Raw genomic sequence first — 24,822 nt, forward strand, 5'->3', positions numbered from 1 at the left:
GGAATTGCACGTAATTTTCAATATACTTTGGAAGCACCTTCAGTATGAAAGATTTGGTCTCCAAAGAGAATGGCATAATTTTTTTAAAAGCACAGTGGATACGTTATTAAGCATCATATATTTATTAATCTGACACTCTACATGCATATGATGCATGGCAGTAGGTGGGTTGTGTGACAAAGAAAGGAGTTTTATACCCTATGGGGAGTTTTTATATTACACTTAGAAGTGGTACAATGTAATCACATTATATAGAAGCAGCCCATGATGGAACTCACCTGGCTCCCTCTGCTAGTGTTGCCATTATTCCTGAGTGTCTTTTTATGGAAGCTATTTTGGTTACATGTGAGACTAAACATGGAACATTTTTGAGCTGAGCAGATGCCTGGCATAGCTGACTGAAGTTGTGGACACTGGACACAGGAATTCAATTCAGCAGCCATTCATTGAACATTTACTACGTGTTAGGCATAGCATGCAAGGCTGTGAAATCAATGGCCATGTGCGCTTGCTTTGATCTCGACTTGTCCCTAAAACACTTTTCACCACATCCTCATTGCCTCTGGAGAGCTACCTCTCCGATGGCAGAGGGTTAATCGTCTGTAGTGCTAGCAGCTGGAAGTTAGGCCAGAAGCCACTTATTTGCCTTGTAGACTGTTATCTTTGATATCTTGCTCTAAGGATAAGGCCTTTCCCCTTTTCTGGGGTTTCTTGCTGTTTGCTGTGATCCTTCGTGTATACCAGCAGTGCACACTAGATTCCTTGGTTTCCTGCTTCTATCACCTTTTCTGGCTTGCTACACTGTATATTAGAGACAGCTTAGGCTATTTTAAAATCAGTATTGTGCTTTATAGGTTTGGATGTTTTAACTAGTTGACTCCTTTATTTATGTATTTATTGACCAATACATTGACCACCTATTATTTGCCTGGCTTATGTGAAGCACTTATGTAAAGCACTGGGGTTACTGAGATGAACTACTTAGTCCCTGCCCTCTTTCACACTCTTTCAAGAGATTATGCACCCAGCTGCCTCAAGGCCTTTGCACAAGCTCTTCTCTCTGTTCAGCCTTTCAGATCTAGGTCAAATGGCAGTCATTTTCTCAGCTCTAACCCTCTCCTCTGGACTATATCATTTCCCTTAGTTTTAGCACCCATAACCTATCCTTTAGCACTGTTAACTTAGTTTGCAATGATATATTTGTGTGATTTGATTAGGATTTGTCCTGTAAATTCTAGGCTGTATGAGGGTGGTGACTTTTCCCCACACCATTATCATCCTAAACATAGGTCAGTGCTACGTTTGTACTTGGCATATACTAGACACACAAAACATAGTTGTTGAATGAGTGAAGGCCTGAGAATAGAGTACTTTGTGTTACAAGAAAAGTCTCCCTGAGTGGGCAACACTGCTAAAAGTCATTGAACTAGGAAAGGGAGGAGTGTGTAAGAGAGGCCTTTTGAGGCCAAGGCAAATCAGTGTAAAGGCCTGCGTTAGTTTGTCCAGGCTACATTAGCAAAATGTCATAAACTGGGTTGCTTATAAACAAGCAACATTTATTTCTCACAGTTCTGGAGGCTGGGAAGTCCAAGGTTGAGGCACCAGCAGATTCTGTGTCTGGTGAGAGCTTGTTCCTCATGGATGGTGCCTGTTCTCACGTGGTAGAGGTGCAAACAGACTCCCTTAGGCCCTTTATAGGGGCACTAATCCCCTTCACAAGGGTTCCACCCTCATGATCCAATCAACTCCCAAAGTCCCCCATCTCCTGGCCAACATGGTGAAACCTCGTCTCTACTAAAAATACAAAAAAAAAATTAACTGGGTGTGGTGGCAGGCATCTGTAACCCCAGCTACTCAGGAGACTGAGGCAGGGAATCGCTTGAATGGGGAGGCGGAAGTTGCAGTGAGCCAAGGTTGTGCCGTTGCACTACAACCTGGGCAACAAGAGCAAACTCTGTCTCAAAAAAAAAAATTCTAGGGAGACACAAACATTCAGATCATAATAAGGCTCAAGGTCTCAAACTAATAAGCATGGCTGATTTGGGGAGAGACATCAGGGAGTACCATGCATGTAAAGTTGGGAGTGCTGGGATATTGGAAGCAGCAGAATAATTGCCTTGAGAAAATTGGATGTGAAAGGGAGGAAAAAGAGCAGTATTTTAAGGAGAAATGAGTGAAAGGAAATTTCTATTTTGGTTTTGTTTTATTTTTAAATGTACATTTAGATAGTAAATTTAATTGTTCATTTAAAAATAACTAAAATAATATAATTGGATTGTTTGAAATACAAAAGATACACGTTTGAGGTAATGGATAACCCCATTTACCCTGATGTGATTATTACACATTGCATGCTTGTATCAAAACATCTAATGTAAGCCATAAATATATATGCCTACTATGTACCCCAGAAATTTAAAAAAAAAAAAAAAATTTAAGTGCATTGAGGACTGCAGAAACTGAGGAACTGTGGTGAGGCTTGAGGAACTGTGGTGAGGCTTCATGAGGGGGATTTTCTGTGTTAAGAGGATTAGATCCACTAGTTTCAAAATAACTGAGTGCCAAAACATTTTCATTTTATTGCTTAGTGTGTGCATCATTTCTCACAGGGCATAGGATATTTGCATGTATGTGGTTTGTTTGATGTTCTGAGAGCCCATTTTGCACGTGGTCTCAGAGTTGTAGTGACTTACTCCATGTCTCATCATGAATAATGTCAGTGTCTGGGCACTAAAAGCCCAGGTCTTTTGGAACATTGGTGTGAAGTGAGCTGCCTGGAGGCACAGAACTCTATCAGGTTATGTGGCCTGAAATGCTCACCTGTAGTTTCTACAGATACAGTTCCTCATTCAAGGACATTGATTTCCCATTTCCTACCCACCTCCCCATCCCCAACCACACACGGGAATAAATAAAAAGTTGCTGTTGATCTTGGTGGTAATATTGTTGTTACATTTTGCAAAGAAAATGGAAATAAGGATGCTTAGAGAAACGTGGTAAAAAAAATATAATGCATTAAGGAAACATTTTAATCATATGAGTAGATAGTTCCTTTCTTGCTGGCTCACATCCACCTGGACCTGATAAATTCAATTGGGTGCTATTTCTTTTGAATTGAGCATACACTTAGTGCTCATTTTCTGAAACATAATTGATGTACCAACATGGGAAATGAGTAGATTGCACTTCCTTGGGGAATGTCATTGTGTGCTGGACCCAACACCAAATCAAACAGAAAGCTACTATCCCAGGGAGCAGTGAAATCACTTTTGATGCATATCCTTGTGTTTAGTTTTCTACCCAGTAATAATAGAAAGGATTTATATATTTGTATATATTTATATATTTGTGATGGCATTAAGGATTCAGGAAAATTGAAAGCCATGTTTCTTAGTTTTAGGTCTTCTCATATCCCACTTTCCTATCCCTCTTCCACTTAGTAGTAACACTCTTTAGTATTTAGCCTATATTTTGGGTGTGACCCTAGATACCTTTGTAACCACCACTTCCCTTTCCTTCTCTTCTTTCCTACAGAAAGATGTAGCACTTAAGCCTCAGGAACGTGTGGAGAAACGCCAGACGCCCCTGACCAAGAAGAAACGAGAAGCACTTACCAATGGCTTGTCCTTTCATTCAAAGAAGAGCAGACTCAGCCACCCACACCACTACAGCTCAGATCGAGAAAATGACCGCAATCTCTGCCAGCACCTTGGGAAGAGAAAGAAAATGCCGAAGGCACTCAGACAGGTGAGGACGCTTGGGTTCGCTCTTTACTGTGGCCGCAAAATTCTTTCCTTAGGTGCTTCCTCCACTGTGGTTCTTCGTAACAGGTGGAGCAGATACCCTTGGTGGGATGCTGAAGTGGTTGTCCAACAAAGCTGTGTGCATGCTTCTAAAAGAATCTAAAACCCAATCTCAGTGCTTTTTATGGGAATTTGAAACTTCAGCATGGTGCTCTTTCAATCAGATATGCTTTGTGCAACAAAGCTTGATACTAGTGGTACTGGTATTTAGGGCAGACTGGTCTTAATAGTTGTCAAGATGGATTGGCTTGTAGGGGAGATATCTTTGCAATTAGGATAAATGGAACAGGTAGATTTCATCACATACATTGTGCATCTCATGGTTCTAAGGTGCTAAAATGATTGCCTGTGTGTGAGAAGTGCCTTGCTAAGATTTATATTTTCCGGGGAAGCTCAGATATTGTGGCATCTGGGAAGGCAATGGCAAATAAATGAATTTGCCTTTTGGTGTCTTAGTTGTTCTCCATAGGCTATAATTCAAGACTATCTTTGTGATCTGTTGATTGTATAAACGTCTGATAGTGAGGCTTACTGGCCTGTTAATAATTAGGTTTCAATGATCCACAAGAAAGTATAGCTCTTGGCATTTGGGAAGCCTTTCTGCCTGTGGAAATCCCCACATGAGATGGATTAATAATGAGATATGAAGCTGTTTATAGCAGTTTTTCTGCATAAATCCAGAGGCTTCAGTGCCTGTCAAGTTAGTTACCTGTCCTGGGTGTGTTTTATTTAGTTTTTGGCAGGACCATTGGGTAGGATTGACTATTACTGAAGAAAGCAGAGGAAGGAATTGTGGTTTACAGAGCAGGTGCTGCTAATTAGAAGTGGAACAGGTAATTTTTGGTTTGCAGATGTTTCTCTGCAGAGGCAGGGAGATCTGGGATCAAACAAAACAATGGTTCCCAAACCTCACAGATCTTTAGAATAATATAATGAGGGCTACTAAACCCAAATTTCTGGCCATTCTTTAGGACCTAATGACATTTGTAGTTTTAGGAAGTTTCCTATTTGAAAACAGCCTGCTTGGAAGTCACTCTTACAAAGAATCAAGAGTGTATTTGGGTGATGGCTTTTAGTTAAAAGATTGGAAATATCGAAAGCCTCAATAGGATGTAGTGGGTAGTGTGGTGTCAGAATTCTGCCTCATACATAGTGAAGGATATAATCCTGGTAAAACATCTGGGGTGATGGGTTTCAGATGGACCCAGAAGGCTTCCAAGGTAATACCCTAAATCTGACAACCAGCGCAGTGTTTCTAAAGGTACACTTGTGTCCTGAAACGCCAGACTGGAGTTATAATAGTAATGATTAACATTCACCTAATGCATACCATGCTCCATTCAGTGAGGGAGTTTTTGTAGTATAACCTATAATTTGTACAACAACCCTGACTAGTAGGTAATATCATGGTTACTTAACAGCTGTGGAAACTAGGGCTCAAAGAGATAAAGTGACTTGTCTGAGGCCTTGGCAATGAGGGAAGGAGCCGGGGTTTAGACTCAGATATCTCTAGTTCCGTGGCTTGCTCTGTTTTCCATATTTGGATGAAATTTTATTTGTTTTTTTCCCGATAGGGAGTTGGGGAGAGGGAGAAAAGCCTAAGTTCTATAAAAGGTGATGTTCCTGTGGTATTTGTGACTCCTAATTTATGCCTCTCTGTGTGAGATACGTGAGAAAAGTAATTAATCTCAGTGGAAAGAAATTGCAGTGTAACCACCCCCCTCTCCCTCAGGGCCCCCCTCTCCCTCAGGGCCCCCCTCCCAGCGGGGTAAGAAGGAAGGCTTCTTATTCTGAGTTAACACCAAGCTGCGGATCTTCATCCTTGAATCTTTTTATTCTAGACATTATCTGACTTTTCTATTTTGTGTCCTCAAAATTATTCTTTCTATTTCTTTCTACTTCTTTAAGACTTTCAGGGTCCTCTGGTGACAGAGTTTTATGATCGGAAAAGAAGACTAGGACTTAAGCATCTTAAATTTGAGTAGCTTTTGGTCTTAATGGCCAACTTTCTGGTACTAATGGTATTTGAAATCAAAGTTATCTTTGTTTTAGGTAACATATTTAGAAAAGCAAATATTTTGACTCTTCATGAGTCATGGAGAAGGAAAGCATGAATTGTATCTTTGGCCCTATGTAAAACTTTTAAAAACAAGGACTATTTTCTTATCTTTAGTGTTGATGCCAAAATATGCTATCTAATCAATTGTTATATTTCTGGTAAGAAGGAATGCAGAAGATGATAACTGAGATAAGGCCATAATACTTCTCATTTTTAATATTCTTAGAATCACTTGCGCTATTATGAAATCCCAAACAAGTCACCGTCTGGTAACTGCCCATCTGGAAAATGAAGGGCTTGGACTTGAATGTTTCTTAGGCTCCTCCCTCTGGGTCCCATAGTTTTTTAAATTTATGAATAACACAAATACAGTGTTGTAGAGGTCTGTAAAGGAGTCTGTAGGTCTGAAGGTAATGCTGTTTTGGAGTCAATCTGTAACTGATAGGCTCTGTGAAGACATTTATTTTTAATATTTTTTTTCTTTAAAATTTTGTTTTCATGTAATAGGAAGACTTTTAAAGGAGAAGTGTAGGATGCATTTTGTAGTGGGAGGCAGGGGAGTGGTCCATTGTGTGTCAGCCCAGACAAATGCCATCTGTTATGTGATCATTGGTAAAGAGTGACACATGAGTGTTTAATGACCACAGTAGATGTTCAAAAAGCTTGTCTGAAGAATATGTGTGATTGCTTTCCTATCATCCTAGATGCCTGTAAATATCACAATTACTTTATTGCCTGCCTTTGCCTCTTATCAGGTAAAGAAACTGAATCTGACCATCTTAGCTGGGAGGGGACCTTGAGATGAGAGTGAGCTTTGGGGAGCATTTCTGCATTAATGGATTGTCATTTAGTGCCTGTTCTTGAGAACTACAGATGAAATAGGGAAGAGGCGAGAACTTAGCCTTTATTTCTGACTTGGTGAGAGTGAATTAGGTTTGCATCTTATTAGGAAATGGTACTTCCTGAGCAGACAACTTAATGCATAGCTTTCCTGTAATTATGGGAAGATGTTACTCCTTAGTAGAGAGGAAATAATAGGATTTTTTTTTCTGAGACTCCGTTGAAGGCAACTAATCTTTTTACTCTGAGAGTGCAATTATAATACTTTTATAGGAAAGATGTGTAGTTCTAAAACCAAACTGCTTATTCCTTCACTTGCCTGGTTATAAAACCCAAGTTCTTGTGATGTTGTTCCATACTGCCAAAAGAAAGCTTTTAAACTGACACTTATTTGTTGGATTATGTTTTCAAGTATAAATACATACTGCCTTAGAAGATGCTGAGGTGGCATCTGTCTTGGCAAATGGTTGCACTTTTTGATATGAGAAATTTGAATACTCTTCTTACTTCCCAAAGGGGTTAAAAATTATGAAGAAATGAATAAGTTACCTCTTATACAACTCTTGTACAAAATAGAGCATGTCTTTCTGACCTCTGTAAATGAACTACTTGTTCATGATGTAAGCACTTAGACATGGTATATAAAAAGTTTTATCATTTACTTACAAGGACATGGTACTTTTTTTTTCTCGATGGAGATATGGGGGTGGGAAAAGCAAAAGAGGTTGCAGAGGTCCTCTCCTTAAGGAGCTTTATTCTCTAATTGAGGGACTAAGTCACAATGAAACCACTGAGGAACACAAGGAAGTCACGTGTTGCTAAACCGATAAGCCAAATTATAACTTCCTGAGAAGGACTTTGGGAAAACTTAACCCTTCCTAGGGCATTGAGTTTAGTTTCAGTATGTCTAACTTCTAGACCATGGGGAATTCTTTAAAAATTTAGGACTTTGTAGTTTAAAACACACAGAGAGAGCAAAAGGGTTTTAAAAATAGAGTACCAATGATGAAAAGTTGATGAGCATTCGGAGAACTCTCAGATTTGGCTCTGACTGGATTTCTAAATCTCCATTTAGTCCATTAGTTTGTCCTTTCTCTGTAGTATGAACTGAGCCAGAGGACATATGCTTAGTGAGCTAGAAGGCATTTTTAGGTTATATGAACTCTTCTAACAGATACCAAGATGAATCATCAAAATAAATCCTGTGGTCTGCCTCCTTCACTGAATTTTAGGTGCCAAAAAGCCATTCATCTTAGGGCAGAATTTCCTAAAGAATGAGGCAACCTGTTGAGATTGCTTTAGTCAAAGAAGAACATCATTTTAGAGGAAAGTGGAGGAATTTGTGAATATTTCAGGATCCTATTGGTAGACTCTAACCTCGTTGGTAAGGATGGCTTATGTGGGAATGCCTTATGTGGTTTAAAATCTTTATACTAGTTAATCTGGGTAGGTATTTCTTGTTAGGAATAAAAATTTGCTCTTCTCTCTCTGAAAATGTAGTCTGGTGGGAGATTTATAGTTGACATTGGAAACTGTAGACACCAAAAGTGTCTACTGCTTTCTAGGAAGAAGAGGGATCCATCCCAGTGCCAGGCGTTTAAAATTAGGTAGATTACTAGAACTCTGCATGGTGGTTGCATCTGCTTCGTGTATTGACATTTCACGTTGGTCTTCCTTGGAGTAAGTGATAGTGGTGCTGTAGACTAAGAGCCCAGGTGACTGGGCCACCCGCTCTTTCCACCTGTCCTGATGGAACGGTCTATCCCAGCCCATGGTCTTTCCTGTTGAGAGTGTTTGCTACCAGAGGCTGGTCCCTTATTTCAGCACGACTTAGACTTACTCCTGTTGTCTGAGGAGCTTTCTGTCAAATTTGTTACTAGTAGAAATTAACTTGCAAAGGAGGATTTATAATGGAAAACTTTGGTTAAACAGATCCAGTTCAAGTCTCATTTCTGAAGATCTGCTAATTAGTTTTTGATGGAAATCTAGGCCAAAAATCACACAGGTATTTATCCAGCTTGACTCCAGAGCCTACCAGTTTCTGGAAATCAGAGCATTTGAGACACTAATGTAATTTGGGATTTTACTGTCATAATGAAAAGACATAAACTTTGCTATGTGCTCTTTCATACATACTTTTGTTATAATAGTTAGATGTCTTCTGGTACCTTGAACTAGTATTAAGAAATGTCAGTTAAACCATTTTTACCTCATACTTCAAAATTTCAAGTTTAACATGTTAATTGGGATTTCATTTGCTTTTGAAAAATTGTGTAGTCATGTGAAGGTTACAAGCTAAGATATCAAATAAAATTCTTTATATGTTTTTCCCTTTTATGAATTTAAGTTGCGTACTACTTATTCCCCTTGCCTAAAGTACAGAAATAAGAATAACCATAAGGAAACATGGAGAGAATAAAAGATTGGCTTATGATCTCTCTTGGAATCTTGATTGACTTGAATAAGAATAAGATGCTAGTTTTAACATCAGGTAATTGAGGAACCCCAATCTAGGCTTGTCTCTGTTCAGGAATTATTCATGTATTATATTGGAAGTATTGGTTTGTAACTGGGATTGGTAACCCCGACACTAATATAATAATGAGTTATATGAAAGATGTTTTGCTTTTGTTTTTATCTTGAGCATTTGGAAACAGGTTTATTGGAATTTTTCATTTTGTGTCTTTTGACTCTACTTCGTTGCTATGAGCCCTGAATGTTGGGAATAGTGAGCATAAACATCAGTTAACTTCAGTGAGATACATCTTTGAAATGTTATGGCCAGTAATAATTTTATCCTAAATGACATTTGTAATTTTAAATAAAAATTTAGTAAAAATTGACTATAAAAAGGACATAGCACATGTATTAGGATTCTCTGGAGAGCAAGTACAACAGATTATATATGTAGATAGATAGTAGAGAGATAAGAGGAGATTCATTTGGGGAATTTGTTCACATGATTATGGGGGCTGAGAGGTCCCATAACAGGCCCTCTGCAAGCTGGAGACACTGGGATTCACAGTATGACTCAGACCAAGTCTGAAGGCCTGAGACTGGGGTAGTCCTTGAATCCAAAGCCTAGAGAGCCTAGAGTTTTGGTGACCAAGGACAGGATATTATTTTTTATTTTTTATTTTTTTTGAGATGGAGTCTCGCTCTGTCGCCCAGGCTGGAGTGCAGTGGCGCAATCTCAGCTCGCTGCAGGCTCTGCCTCCCAGGTTCCCGCCATTCTCCTGCCTTAGCCTCCCGAGTAGCTGGGACTATAGGCGCCCGCCACCACGCCCGGCTAATTTTTTGTATTTTTAGTAGAGATGGGGTTGCACCATGTTAGCCAGGATGGTCTCGATCTCCTGACCTTGTGATCCACCAACCTCGGCCTCCCAAGTGTTGGGATTACAGGCGTGAGTCACTGCGCCCGGCCAAGGGCAGGAAATTATATCCCAGCTCCAGGAGAGAGAGAGACCATTTCGCCTTTCGTCTGTTTTTGTTTTATCTGGACCCCCGGCTGATTGCATGTGCCTGCCCACGTGGAGGGCAGATCCTTCCCCACTTAGTTCACTCAGACTCAACATGCCCATCTCCTCTGGAAATACCCTCAGAGACACACCCAAAGATAATGCTTTACCAGTTCTCTGGGTATTCTTTAATCCAGTCAAGTCGACACCCTAAATTAACCAAGACAGCACATTAACTACCACCTCATAAAATAAAACCTGCAGAGAGAAAATAAGCTGAATGGGTAAAGGAACTGCAATGAAAAGAATGGGCAGTAATTCAGCTTGGGTGATCCTGATTCCTATAGGAGTTGTTCCATAAAACAGTGACCTTTTATGTTTCCCAAAGTAAGAAAATTTTATATGTGTATGTGTGCCTGCAGAACTTTATTAAGGGCCATTTGAATCCCATATATTGTTAGAGAAGTTAAGAAAGATAACGTGATAGGAGTGATTTTCAACTGTGGCTCCCATAAATTTCTACAATGTCAGTGATTGAAGAACGAGGGAACACATCTTTCTTTTAATAAGGCCTAGCCAGTGCACTTTTGGTAGTTGATGAGGGTAGGATAGAAATCCCTTTCTTTATTTAAAACTGTGCATTTTTGTGATGATTAAATTTTACATTTTCCCTCTTGTGATGATATAAAGTTATCTACATGTGGCCAGATCTCAGCTACAGAACATGAAATAAGCCTCTGTATGTTCTGCATTCTAATCTCTGTTCACAGCAATCCTATATCCACACAAATCTGTACATGACAGGTAATGAGTGGGAAGTGGGAGGAGATGGGTGACTGTGTGGTTTGCAATAGTGGTGGTGGGGAGCTGAGCAGATGGTTGTGATAGCCACATGCTGCGTGATTCCCGTGGGAGTTGATGGTGGTGACAGGCGACTCACAATGTGCTATTTACAGTTTGGGTTTGCAGTCTTTCGGTGACATCTGAATGCTCTTTAGCAACTGCTTTCATTACTGCCTTTCGAGGAGCTGTTAATTGAAAATGAAATTGTGGGTGGGCTTTAAGACAGGCAGGCGCAGGCAATTCTATGTGGTAAATGTTACTTGAGAACTGTGGGATGTCTTCATGCCCAATTTGTAATTCATTTTCTAAGACTGTAAAATCCAAAGGTGCATTTGGAGATTCAGTTATGTTACACATAGGCAAAGCTGATTGTCACACCTTGCCCAAAGGGTCAAATGTACAGTTATTGGGACGGGTGCTGTGGTTCATGCCTGTAATCTCAGCACTTTGGGAGGCTAAGGTGGGAGGATTACTTTGAGCACAGGAATTCAAGACCAGCCTGGGCAATATGATGAGACCTTGTCTCTAGAGAAATAAAAAAATAGCTGGGCATGGTAATGCATGCCTGTGGTTCCAGTTTCTTGAGATGCTGAAGTGGGAGGATTATGAGGGCCCAGGAAGTTAAGGCTGCAGTGAGCTATGTTCACACCACTGCACCCCAGCCTTGGCAACAGAGCAAGACCCTGTCTCCAAAAAAAAAAAAAAAAAAAAAAAATACACTTATTTGCCTGGAAACCAACCTAGGGGAATGCTTGGCGATCCCAGCTGCCTGCTTGTGTCTTACCTTGTGTGGTTCTCTTTAAATGTATACAACTGTGTGAGGTTCTTATGTGAAATCTGTTGACATCTTATAGTGTTCTGTGTGAGTTTATTGTAGGATTTCATCCTCCTTTCTTCCTTTAGCTCTTCATATAGTTACTATGCAGGAGTAAATGTTTATTTGTTCTCTTGAAACTTGGGATACATTTTTCCCTCGGTATCCAAGGAGGATTCTTTCCAGGACTCCTCATGGATACTAAAAGCTGTGGATGATCAAGTTCCTTATATAAAATGTTATAGTATTTTTATGTAACCAGCGCACATCCTCTCACAAACTTTAAATCATCTCTAAATTGTTTATAATACCTAATACAATGTAAAAACTATGCAATTCATTATTATATTGCATTGTTTAGGCAATAATTACAAGAAAAAGAGCCTGCACATATCCAGTATATAAGTGACCATTGTAGGCCTAAGCACATTTTTGGTCTGCCATTGGTTGGATCCATGGATACAGAGGGCCAACTGTGTTATATTCAAGTTCTTACATATAACACTGTTTCTTGTAAACCTTCTCATGTGATACAACTCTGTTGAAGGCAGTTGGAGCCTGGAAGCAAACAAGAGAAGAAGGAAGAGAGAGGGTGGATTTTATTGAACTTTGACAGTGGTTGATGATCTTGATTCTCTTATGGCTGCCCCCAGCTGCAGGATTGTGAATTGTTTCTCATCTTCAGAGTTGTTTGCTAAAGCATTAGTAGCATTACTGAAATGGTAGCTTTTGTAAATGTTTATATGTTGAATTGTTTTATTGCCCATAGCTTTGCACAGAAATCTTGTGCTGAACAAGGAATGACCTCCCTCTTGGAAGTGCTGTTAACTCTCTTCTTAATTAAATATGAATATAGATGCGGTATTACTGCATTTTTAAAGCTTTCCCTTGAACATTTCAGTGAACACTGTCTGGGACAAAACCATGCTGAATTATACGCTTTGACAACTATCGCTCTTTGCTCTTAGAGACCCCCCGAGGCTTGGGGTGAGGAGACATATCCCTTGCTGTACTTAACCCTCAGTCCCATTAGACCTGCTTTGCCACAGGAACCCTGCCGTTTTAATGCATTTGAGCTGCTGCTGGGTCCTAATGATGTTTAAAAGAACCTGTCTTGGTATTCTAAATGAACTCTGGAGCATTGCCTATTGATGCAAGTGTTGATGATTTTGTATCAGGCAGATATTACTTTGTTATTAACTCTGGGGCTTTTTACACCTAGGGGTGTGCATCCTCACACTAGTGCTCACAGAGACACACACAGGAGCAGAAACCAAAATAGCTCACAAATGTGGGCAAGTCCTGTGGGGGCCCACCTGATGTCTCTCAGGAGGCCTGATGAGCTGTGCCATGTGGCCTTCTAGAACATTGTACCTGCATTCATTGATCATAGCTCTGCAGAAGCTGCCACTTCTCCTATGTGCCTGCCTGCAGTGATGCTGATGTAGCAGGTCATTCTGTAATCACTGTTTGCACCTGCGTTTGCTCAGGAAGTGCTTATGTCATACATCTTGAAATCATGTAGTACAAACCTGGACAGGTCCTAATTGCTGGTGATGGTTCTGAGAGGCTGAGATTGGCTATAATTAGATAGAATAGCAATTAGCTACATTTTCTGAGTAGGGAACATACAGAATAATGTATCTCAAAGGGAGATCTTTGGACCCCTATGTCAGAGCAACTGTGGATCTTTTGTTAAAATGCAGATTCCCAGGTAATCACCTTGGCATAGTCCCTTGGGTGGGGATCAGGGTGTGGCAACAAGGAACTGGAATTCCTTCGGTGACTCCAGTACAGGTGCTGCAAGTGCTATATTTTTAAATAAACTGTACTTATTTTTTGTTTTCAATTAAAAATTGCAATATTGTTAGCAAAACTTGGGAAGAATCTTAAAATTGTAAAAACACATCTGTGGAAATTAATTTTGTCAATGATTGGATCGTATTTTTGTTCTGTACATTTACTAATTGAATTATCTTCCAAAATGTATTGGCAAGAAAGAAATGTTTCTACCAGGTGATGTAGACATTATTATTACAAAAAAATGGTGTTTTCAAAATAGCTAGCTTTTCTAGGTGTTTACTAAGATGGACCTGATATAATAATTGTATTCTAGTATTCTCTCCTTAGGCCCACTGGCTCACTCAAATAATAGCTGTTTATAAAGATGCTAACTGGAATTTTTTATTTTTCACTTTTTTAAGTTCTGATTTCTTGTTTTTTCCCTTCTGTAGACAATGATGATGAGTTCTTAAGGTTTATACATTTTTTGAACTCTTCAAATTACAAAAATTGGCAATATTTGGTGCTGGGGGTCAAGTGTGAAAGAAATCTGAAAATATTGCCCTTATCAGTGGAGACTAAAGACTGTTTGTTATTTTCTTCATTACCAGCAAAGCTTCAGTTTAATAAAAATATAATAGAATTTACTGTTTTGATTCCACAAATTCAAAAAGAAATATTTTCCTTTCTAAAGCCCAACAGAATAAAAATTCTCATAAGAAGTTTTGTTTAAGTAGCAAAACCTATTCTTAGGATTTAACAATTGCCTGAGATATGTCAACAGTAGGTAGCATTCGTTTTTTTATATATTGCTATGAGGCCAAGAATGCTATTTCCCTGGAGATTAGTGCAAAATAATCTACTGAATAGTTGCTAATGAAATTATCATATGAGAAAGATTATTAATAATGACTTTTGATTTTAAAAAACACTATCATCACATTTCCCTAAGAAATAATGATGATGATGAGAAAAGCAGTTGCTTTGAAATATAAAGCTGGGTGGTAATGGGCCTGGTGTGCACTGCTGGAAGATTGAATGGTACTTTGTGAAACTTCAGCAGCCCACTTGCATAATTTATCATTACCTGTCCCCTGCCTCTCTCTACTTAATTCTGAATCTGTATTTCTCAGATAAACATGGCAGTAGGGAAGATAGGGAAAGGTGTCGAGGGGATGTGATTCTATGGATATTTTTTAAGGGGAATGTATTGGTGTCATGGGATCCTTGGAATGTCACCTTGCCAGCTGGAATCCTCTGTGGCAGGTGTACCTTCTGCCTGAGTATTGCTCATGCTCACTGGGCTCGTTCTGCCCAGTTGGCCCGGCAGGCTGCACTTGGCTCATGCTACTGGCCTGGATCCCACACCTGCCAAGGGCGAGCCAGGCGTAGAGTGGCAAGGGGTGTGTGGGTGAGTGTATTAGTCCTTTTTCATGCTGCCAATAAACACGTAGCCGAGACTGGGCAATTTACAAAAAAAGAGGTTTAATGGACTTACACTTCCACATGGCTAGGGAGGCCTCACAATCATGGCAGAAAGCAGTGAGGAGCAGGTCACATCTTACATAGGTGGCAGGCAAACAGAGAGAGCGCTTGTGCAGGGAAACACCTGTTTTTATTTTATTATTTTATTTTTTATTTCTTTGAGACAGTCTTGCTGTGTCACCCAGGCTGGAGTGCAGTGGTATGATCTAGGCTCACTGCAACCTCTGCCTCCTGGTTTAAGCGATTCTCCTGCCTCAGCCACCAAGTAGCTGGGTACAGGCACCTGCCACCACACCCAGCTAATGTTTGTATTTTTAGAAGATACGGGGTTTCACTATGTTGACCAGGCTGGTCTTGAACTCCTGACCTTGTGATCCACCTGCCTCGGCCTTGCAAAGTGCTGGGATTACAGGTGTGAGCCACCACGCCTGGCCTGAACCTCCTGTTTTTAAAACCATCAGATCTCATAAGAGTTACCCACTATCACAAGAACAGCATGGGGAGGACCTCCATGATTCAATTACTTCCCTCCAGGTTCCTCCCACGACATGTGGGAATTGTGGGAGTTACAATTCAAGATGAGATTTGGGTGGCGCCATAGCCAAACCGTATCAGTGAGTGAGCTTGGGGTATGGCCGCTGCGCACAGCCAGACATGCCTGCTGCTGTGGCAGGGTGGGCAGCCCCAGGCACCCAGGCACCGGAACAGTTGCTGGCTCCATGCGAGGCTGTGGCTGGACAAGATTCACTACATGCGACTTCCACTGTGGGCACCCCTGTCTGAATGAGGGCAACAAGGTGGCACTCATACGCTTGGAGACGCCAGGAACCACAGAGCCCCAAAGAGGGTGTCACAGCCCTGGCCCAGGGAGCCCCTAGGTCTGGGCTCCCCAAAGGGCCGCAGCTCTTCTCTCCTTGTTAACTGCAACGTGGCGAGCAGGGGGAAAAGTGTGTTTCAGCCCTGTCTGTGTTACAGCTCATCAGTGCCGCCATTCAACAGGTCTTGAGTTCTTATCCCATGTCTAGGAAGAATGAGGTACAGCAGACAACTGGAGTGTGAGCAAGGCGGAAAGGAACTTTATTTGATCCACAGAACAGCTCCCAGGAGACCTCAAGAGGGTAACTCCTTTCCACAGACAGGTCATCCCTACGAGTGTCCACCTCTCACTGGAGAGGAGACCCGCAGTGGTAACTCCTTTCTGCAGCTGGTAGTCCGATGTCCGTGTGAGCCTGACTGAGTCTCGGATTTTTATGTGCTTAGAAGGGAGGAATTACGTGTTGATTGGTCCATGGGCAGGCCTGAAAAAAGCACCATCCGATTGGCTGAATGGTCATCAATGAAGTCTTCACTCTGGGCGGCAGACTCCACCTGGAACTTGGTGGCTTCATGCTGTCCCTGGCTTGAAGGTGGGATTTCACTGGGGACCTGTCCCTTTCTGCCCTGAAACCTGTCTGCCTCCCACCATCAACATGCCATCCATGGCACTTAGGCTGTTGATGCCAAGGGACACCCTTAGGCCCACGCTGAGCCACCTTCAATCCTACCTTTGCCTCCCTCCTATGCTCATAGGTACCCAGAATCTGGAGGGGGTGCTGAGGTGTCAGGGGGCTGGCGTGTCAGTGCCACCTGAGTGCATGCATGCCTGGCCAGGTTGTGACAGCACTCAGGCTTAGCCTTAATTTTCCTCTGAAATCAGAGTGGGCTACAGGTATGGGGAGAGGCCAGGTAGCGAGAGTAGGTACTTCTGAGACTGCTGGGGCAGAGTTACTTCCCCAGGCCCCTGAGAGCTCAGGGATGCCCATGTCTGGAGCCACAGCTGGGCAGCTGCATGTGTGCCCAGGAGCATGAATCTCTCACTCTGCCAACTCAGTAGAGGGTGGGGCTCCTGCCTTTTCCTGGCCCCAGCGAGTTCCTTGGAGCATATAGCCCTGGCTGCAGCCAGCGTCTTGGCAGCGGCCACTCCAGATGGGCTGCTGCTGCCATCACTGGGACCATCTAGAGAGTATATTAGGGCTGCCCCAATGGTGCTCCAGATAGACTAAGGAGACAAATCGACATAGTACAGTATTGGAAGGAAAGAATATGGAGTTTAAAAGCCGTTTTCATGGTCATTCTGCCCCTGCTCTTCTCTGCCCCCTTTCTAACTGAGCAGACCTGTACTTGTTTCATCTCTGTCCTTGAGCCTGCCTTCAACTCTTTGGCTTTCATTTTACTCTCTCCTTCCACCCAGTGTCTTTTGCTTGCTTCTTGACTCAGCCAGGAGTGCATGGGAAATCACTTAGATCTGCTCTCAGAGTCACAAAATGCCTTTGCTTCCTGTTTCCTTGTTCTTTTTACCATACTGGTTCTTTTCACTAAACATTTAGATTTATCATCTCTAGATTAGTGCAGCATTATTTAGGTCATTGCTGTTGTACTCTGGTTAAAAAAGTTTCCACAGCCATCTAAATAAGATTGAAGCCTCTTAATATAGGACATTTTAGGCCCTGACTAATCCTGCTGCAATGTACCTTCCCAGTTGCCTCTTCTGCTCTCTGTAAACACCAAGCTGTAACTACAACTGTTATTTGGATGAACCCTGTGCTTTCTCCACATTCCTGGGCCTGTGCTTAGGCTATTTTCTTTGTTTAGAATATTCTTCTTTGTCATATTTGTCTTCCAGTGACTAGTTCAGACCCACTTCTTCCTTGAAGTTTTTATGATCTTTTCCCTTATAAGTAATTGCATTGTCTTCCCAACTCTCATGATCCTTTGTTTATAACAAGGGTGACCTCAGAATTTATCACCTAATCTAGGACATTACTGAGAATGAAAGGGGGCACCATTAATAATTACCTTGGAACAATAAGCATAAATCAGGACTTCCTGAAAAACTAGGATATACAGTCGCTCTGTAATTCACTTTTGGCCTTTTTCATACCATACTCTGTTTTGAATTGGATGTATACATGTTCTTCTTTCCACCGAAATGTTGAGCTCCTTGAGGACCTCACTGTGTGACACAGCAAGGGGCCTAGGCTTATGTCACACGTAGGGAAACAACACCCTTAAAACCACTGCTATCCTTTACTCGAGGATACCCCTCTCATATTTATAGTTTCCATTCATGTCTCTTTCCAGTCTTTTCTCCATATGCTAGCCAGAGTGATCTTTTACAAATACACATTTGATCATATTATTCCCACAAGTAAATCCTCTCAGTTGCTTCTCAGGGTATTCAAATTGAAAATCAGACTCCCATCATCTACAGTGCCCAGTTATCCAGTGCCCTGTTTCTTTAGCTTCATCTCATGCTCCCCTTGCTTACTGGCTCCAGCTCCTGACCTTCTTCCATTCCCTCCCACATGCCAAGTTCCTTTGTACCCTGAGCACCTTATGCTGTCCTCTTTAGATGAAGTGGTTCCCCCTCTGTTTTCTGAATGATGAGATCCTTCTAGTCCTTTAGGCTTGAACTGAAATTCATCTTTGATAGGGGCTTTTCTCAACCATATGGTTTAACTCAGGACCTGCCATTTGTCCTCTGTGTTTTGCACTCACCTTTTTAACTTCCTAACACCACGTTTATAATTATAGATTTTTCTTCCTATGTCCTTCCTTATGTCTGCACCTTCTGCTGCACTCCAGGCTCTCCTGAGGAGAGGTACCACCTCCACCACAGTGTTCGTAGCACATTGCCTGGCACACAGAAGGTGGCACTCAATAATTAAAGTTGAGTGGTTAAAGGTTTGAATAATAATTTTTCCAATGGATGACATTGCTAGTTCCACACTCCTGTTACATTCCAACTTTAATTGACTACAAACACACACACACACTCTCACACACACACACACACACACACACACCCCAGACCCCAATACAATATGACCATTGTCTTCTCTCTCTGGGGATATGCAATGTAAAATAAGATAATGATGAGCGCATGCTGCACACCAAGCAAGAATTTATCCCAAGAAACCCCTGCCCCCTGGGTGGGCTGTGTCTGCTGTTCTCCCATGGAATGTATCAGCAGTTTGTCTTCCCAGTGTCCTAGCCTGTCAGGATAGTGGAATTGCTAGTGCAGCCCAGAAAAGCTGACCTAGGGAAACCATAGCCTTCCATTTTTTTTAGAGGTAATCCAAAAGAGACTAGACAAGCAGAAGGACAGAGAGGAAAGTTGGTGGGAGTGAGGTGGAATTTACTGAGTACTCTTTTACATGCAAATATTTGTGTGGGGCTCTACTTTTTTACCATGAGTACAAACTCTTTTTAGTATCATTGCATGAATAGCATGTCTTTTCACTGAAAAATAATTGTCCCACATGCCCTCGGTTTAAAATGTTTTGATCTTAGAAAACAGTTTATTTCCTTTTAAAGTGGCTCAGTTAATTCATTTCCCACATATTTGCTCATTTGGCAAACATCAACTAAGCATCCTTTGTGTGCAAACCTTTTACAAGAAACTCTGACGTAACAGGGAGGACATGTTTAATGATAACTCTGCCCATGATGTGTTTATGGCTTGCTAGATCCATTCTGACCCACCTATTGTAAAGAGTTCATGAAGAGCTCTTAGCAACAAGTGAGGCTGAGACTAGCGGATTTAATGCAGTTGAAAGGGAGACAAGGTTGACCATCTCCTAGAGAGTGAATACCTTCAGAGATACATATTAAAGTTCTTTAAAATTGTTTCTTTTTACTGTGCCATTTTTGTTGACCTCCCTTCTGCCCTTTTAACTTTTGAGAAAAATGCGTTATTGTACTGAAAGCATCGGCAGATGTTGGAAATAGTATTTTGTTTATCAGTTTTCTTGGGTGCTTATTTTTAAAAATAAAGGCTTAAACTAAGATTCGCACATTTTTCACTCAGGTGTAATTTACTGGGAATTACCTGGCCCATTGGTTTTATGCTTAATATTTACAGATTATTAAAATCTCAGTGGCTCTCAAACTGCATGGATCAAGAAAATAGGTGTATTTTCTAGAAATGGTTTTGCTTGTGGACACTGACCCATTTGAAATGACTTACTCTTGGAACTCTTATTACAGGAAAGGCTTATGTTTCTGTCTAGAGGTGGAACTGTTTATGCTAAATGGAAATATCTTTCATTTCCTATCATTTCTGTTTTCTTGGAAGTAGATTATTTTTGATGCAAGTAGAGCTTCAGAATTTGAATATAAATTGTTTGTTTATTTATTTATTTATTGAGACGGAGTATCACTCCGTCACCAAGGCTGGAGTGCAGTGGCCTGATCTTGGCTCACTGTAACCTCTGCCTCCTGGGCTCAAGTGATCCTCCCATCTCAGCCTCCTGAGTAGCTGGGACTATAGGCTCACACCACCACACCTAGCTAATTTTTTTGATAAGAGATGGGGTTTTGCCGTGGTGCCCAGGCTGGTCTCGAACTCTTGAGCTCAAGCAATTATCTTGCCTTGGCCTCCCAAGGTGCTGGGATTACAGGCATGAGCCACCGTGCCTGGCCCTTTGAGTAAAAATTTAAACTTCAGGTTTATATAGTGAGAATACTGATGGGAGATTGAACAATTAAGTTATCTCAGGAGTAGATTATAGAGCTGTTTCTAATTTACTGTCAAGTTATTTTTTCCCAAAAGATAATTTATAAACTGCTTTTTTGTTTTTGGAAATCCTGTTTGTTAGAAAGTGTTACAAATGGTAGTTTCCCAGTGAATTTCTTGAAATGCTGTTTATTCAGTAACATTCACTTCTCCAAGGATACTACTCACTGTCCCTTGACATTCATTCATTAAATATTTATTGGTCATGTACTGCTATGGACAGACATAATTTTGGGTGCTATATTAGGGAACAAAATAATGAAGACATCTGCCCTGGTGGAAGTTACATTCTCCTCGTATATTAAATTATCTTAGTTGTATACAGCTTCCATTTAAATGTTTAACCCAGACCTTTCTTCTCAACTTCTAGATTCATAAACTCAGCTCCTTATCAGAGTTTTGCTGCCTAGATCATTCACAAACATTTCAAACTCAGCATGTCTCACATTGAAATCTATAATGGTGGTCCCAAAATTGCTCTTCCTCCTCAATTTCCTTCCTTAGTGTGTGCACCATCTGCTAAGCATTCAAGCCATAAATCTGTTCATACTAGAAACCTGGAAGTCAAACTCATCTTCCCTTCATCCCCCCATTCCTACATCCTGTAGATTTTTGTCCTATGTATTTCTCATCTGTCCCTCTCTCTTCACTGTGTTCTATCCTTCCTGCCAGTGCAGTAGTTCAGGTTCTCTTTCTCTTGGAGGTGTGATGACTAGCTTCTCATCTGACTTCTCAGCCTCTAATCTTGCCACTGTTAAGTTCTGCTCTTCAGATTCCTGCATTAATGTGTTCTTGACAGCATGCAAATTGAATCATGTCATTTGTTTCAAGAGTTTTCATTGACTTTACTTATAGGTTAATCTTTAACTTTCTTTATATGGTATAGAAGCCCACACATTTTTTTGTTTTGTTTTGTTTTGTTTTAGAGAGGGTCTCACTCTCTTGCCCAGGCTGGAGTGTAGTGGTGTGATCATAGCTCACTGCAGCCTCCACCTCATGGGTTCAAAACATCCTTCTGCCTCAGCCTCCCAAGTAGCTGGGACTAAAGGCATGTGTCACCACACCTGGCTAATTGCTTTTTTTTTTCTTTCTTTTTTTTTAAGAGATGGGGGACTCACTATGTTTTCCATGCTGGTGCCCACACATTTAAAAGCCTTTCAGACCATTCCCTTTTTTTTTTTTTTTTTTTTTTTGTGCTTCCTAATCCCAGTGCCCCTGTCACATCAGACTTAATGTATTTTCTATAATGTCTTCCTCCACCCACTGCCAAAAATCTGAATTTTTCTTTTTTGCCTTCAGTGAGTCTGCTCTTAGTTACATGTGAGAAATGTAGTCCTACTGAATCAGAAATGGACTATACTACCTCTTAGAGTAACAGCTCTTGAAAGGGATCCCCTATACCTTTAAGGGGACTGCTGGTTTTTTGTTAACATGGGTGAATTGTATAGTGGTGAAATCTGAGATTTTAGTGCGCCCATCACCTAGTAATGTAGGTTGTAACTACATATTGTAGTAGTTACAACATGTTATTTTTTGTCCGTCACTCCCCTCTCACTTTGCCCACTTCTGAGTCTCCAGTGTCTATTATACTACTCTGTATGCCTTTGCATACCCATAGCTTAGCTCCCCCTTGTAAGTAAGAACATAGGGTATTTGGTTTTACATTCCTGAGTCACTTCACTTAGAATAATGGTCTTCATTTCCAAGGACACCTGTTTTTTTTTGTTTGTTTTGTTTTGTTTTGTTTTTGAGACAGAGTCTCATTCTGTCGCCCAGGCTGGAGTGCAGTGGTACGATCTTGGCTCACTGCAACCTCTGCCTCCTGAGTTCAAACATTTCTTCTGCCTAAGCCTCCTGAGTAGCTGGGACTACAGGTGCCTGCCATCACACTCGGCTAATTTTTGTATTTTAAGTAGAGATGGGGTTTCACTATGTTGGCCAGGATGGTCTTGATCTCCTGACCCCGTGATCTACCTGCCTCAGCCTCCCAAAGTGCTGGGATTACAGGTGTGAGTCACCGTGCCTGGCCCCAAGGACACATTTTTAAACTAACAAAATGTTCAGTTTGTTAGAATTTAATGTGGCACAGGGAAAGGAAAATGAGTTTTAGAGGACCAGCCTTTTACAAAAGATTACTGCAAATTTTAGTGATTTAGTCCAAAAACTTTTAAAAGATCAATTTTTTTTTCATAATGGTAGTTGCTAGACACTTGTATTGGTGTGGCCATTGGGGATTATGGAAGCCTTTTGTTACTGGAAATAATTTTCAGGCCTCAGAGTTGTAACTCAAGAATTGCCTATACTGAACCCTTTGGAGTCTCTTCATTGTTATGAGATAACTTGGCTTATGTGTGAATTAATGCTTAGGCTTTCAAAGCAAGAAAAACTAGACATGATCTGAACCTTGTCATTCTGCTAAATTAATACTGAAATGAAAACTTTTACTGATACAAAGGCATTTCTGTTACCAGTAAATTGTGTAGACCTTGTGAAGATTTTGAGATGTGATTTATATTGGCTTATTTTTTAAAAAGCTGCCTTAAAAAGTGACCACAAGTGTGCTAAAAGGTTTATTTGAGGTAACCACAGTATTATAGCTCCCCTGGCATAATTATTCCATATTTTGTCTCTAGGAGTCAAGGCACAAAGCAAGGATAATCATAATGATTGTAAGAAACAGCACCTACAGCTGGGATCCTAGGATTTTAATACTAGAATGTTTTACTTGTTGCAGCTTCTGCATTCCTTTTTGAAAAGCTTTTTTTAAACAATATTTTTTAGGGCACAGGCAAACTATTTTAGTAGAATGAAGCAGTAATTTAAGAAAAATCTTTATATTCTGTCCATTTCCACATTCTTTCTGAAAGGCTGCTCTTGGGGGTAGAAATACAGCTGTGGATGAAAAGATTGAGGTAAGGAATACTTTTCTCTTACATTCTTGTAGCTTGGGTCATTAACTATTCTCATATATGTCGACCTAGTTCATGGCAGCCAGAGGAGATAAGGTATAAAATTGATTGGGTTATGATTCAGAGGGGGGAAACAATGGAAAAAATATATTGAACACTTTTACATTACTCAGACCCCTTCTACACTTTTTTCCTTTTTGGTTTTTAGACTGTATAAAGTATTGTGTTGGTACTGTGGATACAACGTGTGGCTATCGATATTGATATAAGAAAATCTGTTTAGGTTCCTCTTTCAGCAGTTACAGGGATCTTCGTTCAGACTATAAGATCATTTCTCCTAACTAGGTGTTACATGTTGGCAGACTGAAGAAGACAAAGATGTCCTCACATTGTTTTATGGCCATGACTTTGAATTCATTGGATCCCTTAAGAGATATCACAGACACTGTAGCTAGTTAGAAGGAAGGGGGCAGTTTTATTGTAAATATGTTCAGTGAAGAAGATAGCAGTGTTTGCTGTTGTATTGCTTAGGCTGTATGAACATGTATTTTGTTGGGGAGAAAGAGACTGGGAATCCGGATTCTTGGGTTACAGTTTCTGCCTTGCTGCTGGCACTTTGTCCTTAACCAAGTTATTGCTGCTCTTTGACCCCCAGTTTCTGTGACTGTACCAGAATGCAGATGTTGTATTCTTCTAACACTGTGAAGATGTTATACATGCTGGAGTACTTAAAATTCCCTTTTCCTTAAAAGTGGGGAAAACGTAGATATAAAAACTAGGAACTACCTGGACTTTGATAATATTAATATTTTAGATAAACCAGAACAGAAGTATGTGATACATACAAAGAACAACACCTCAAGAGTTTCTGCTTTGTGGTTATGACTCACTTCGGTAAAATTATGCTGTGCACATGGTTATTACACTACTGTAGATCCCAGTGAGTACATTAGATTGAAAAAACTAAATGGAGTGGCCTCATGTATACAATTTTTTACAGTTGCCTTTTGCTGGGAAGTGATTAATATGAGATAGTGTATCATTTTTGTTTGCAGGGGGCGGGGGGGTGCATGCCTATTGGTGGTGATCTGAGGATTGTAACTTTAGATCTTTTACATTGAAATTACAGAAATTTGATTCTTATGGATAATTCATGGTGACAGAATATAATGAAATTATTATTATCATTTTTAACCACTAACCCATGTTCCTAGATGCATTCATTTTTGGCTTAGCCAGCCAGCCCTCTTCCTTCCTCCCTCCCTCCCTCCC

At 40.7% G+C, this 24,822-nt stretch overlaps 1 protein-coding gene across 1 annotated transcript in view; it reads left to right on the forward strand.

Annotated features, from left to right (window-relative positions):
• The window catches only part of AUTS2 (autism susceptibility candidate 2), a gene marked incomplete at its 5' end in the record, with an annotated part of 1,256,093 nt that overhangs the window by 314,210 nt on the left and 917,061 nt on the right, over positions 1-24,822 (forward strand). Inside the window, one exon of the mRNA XM_011992898.1 lies at positions 3,535-3,747. Within this exon, the coding sequence (XP_011848288.1) occupies positions 3,535-3,747 (213 nt within the window). The remainder of the gene's footprint in view (positions 1-3,534; positions 3,748-24,822) is intronic.

This window comes from Mandrillus leucophaeus, unplaced genomic scaffold, assembly GCF_000951045.1.
Source record: "Mandrillus leucophaeus isolate KB7577 unplaced genomic scaffold, Mleu.le_1.0 Scaffold42, whole genome shotgun sequence".
In the NCBI taxonomy this organism is placed as follows: domain Eukaryota; kingdom Metazoa; phylum Chordata; class Mammalia; order Primates; family Cercopithecidae; genus Mandrillus; species Mandrillus leucophaeus.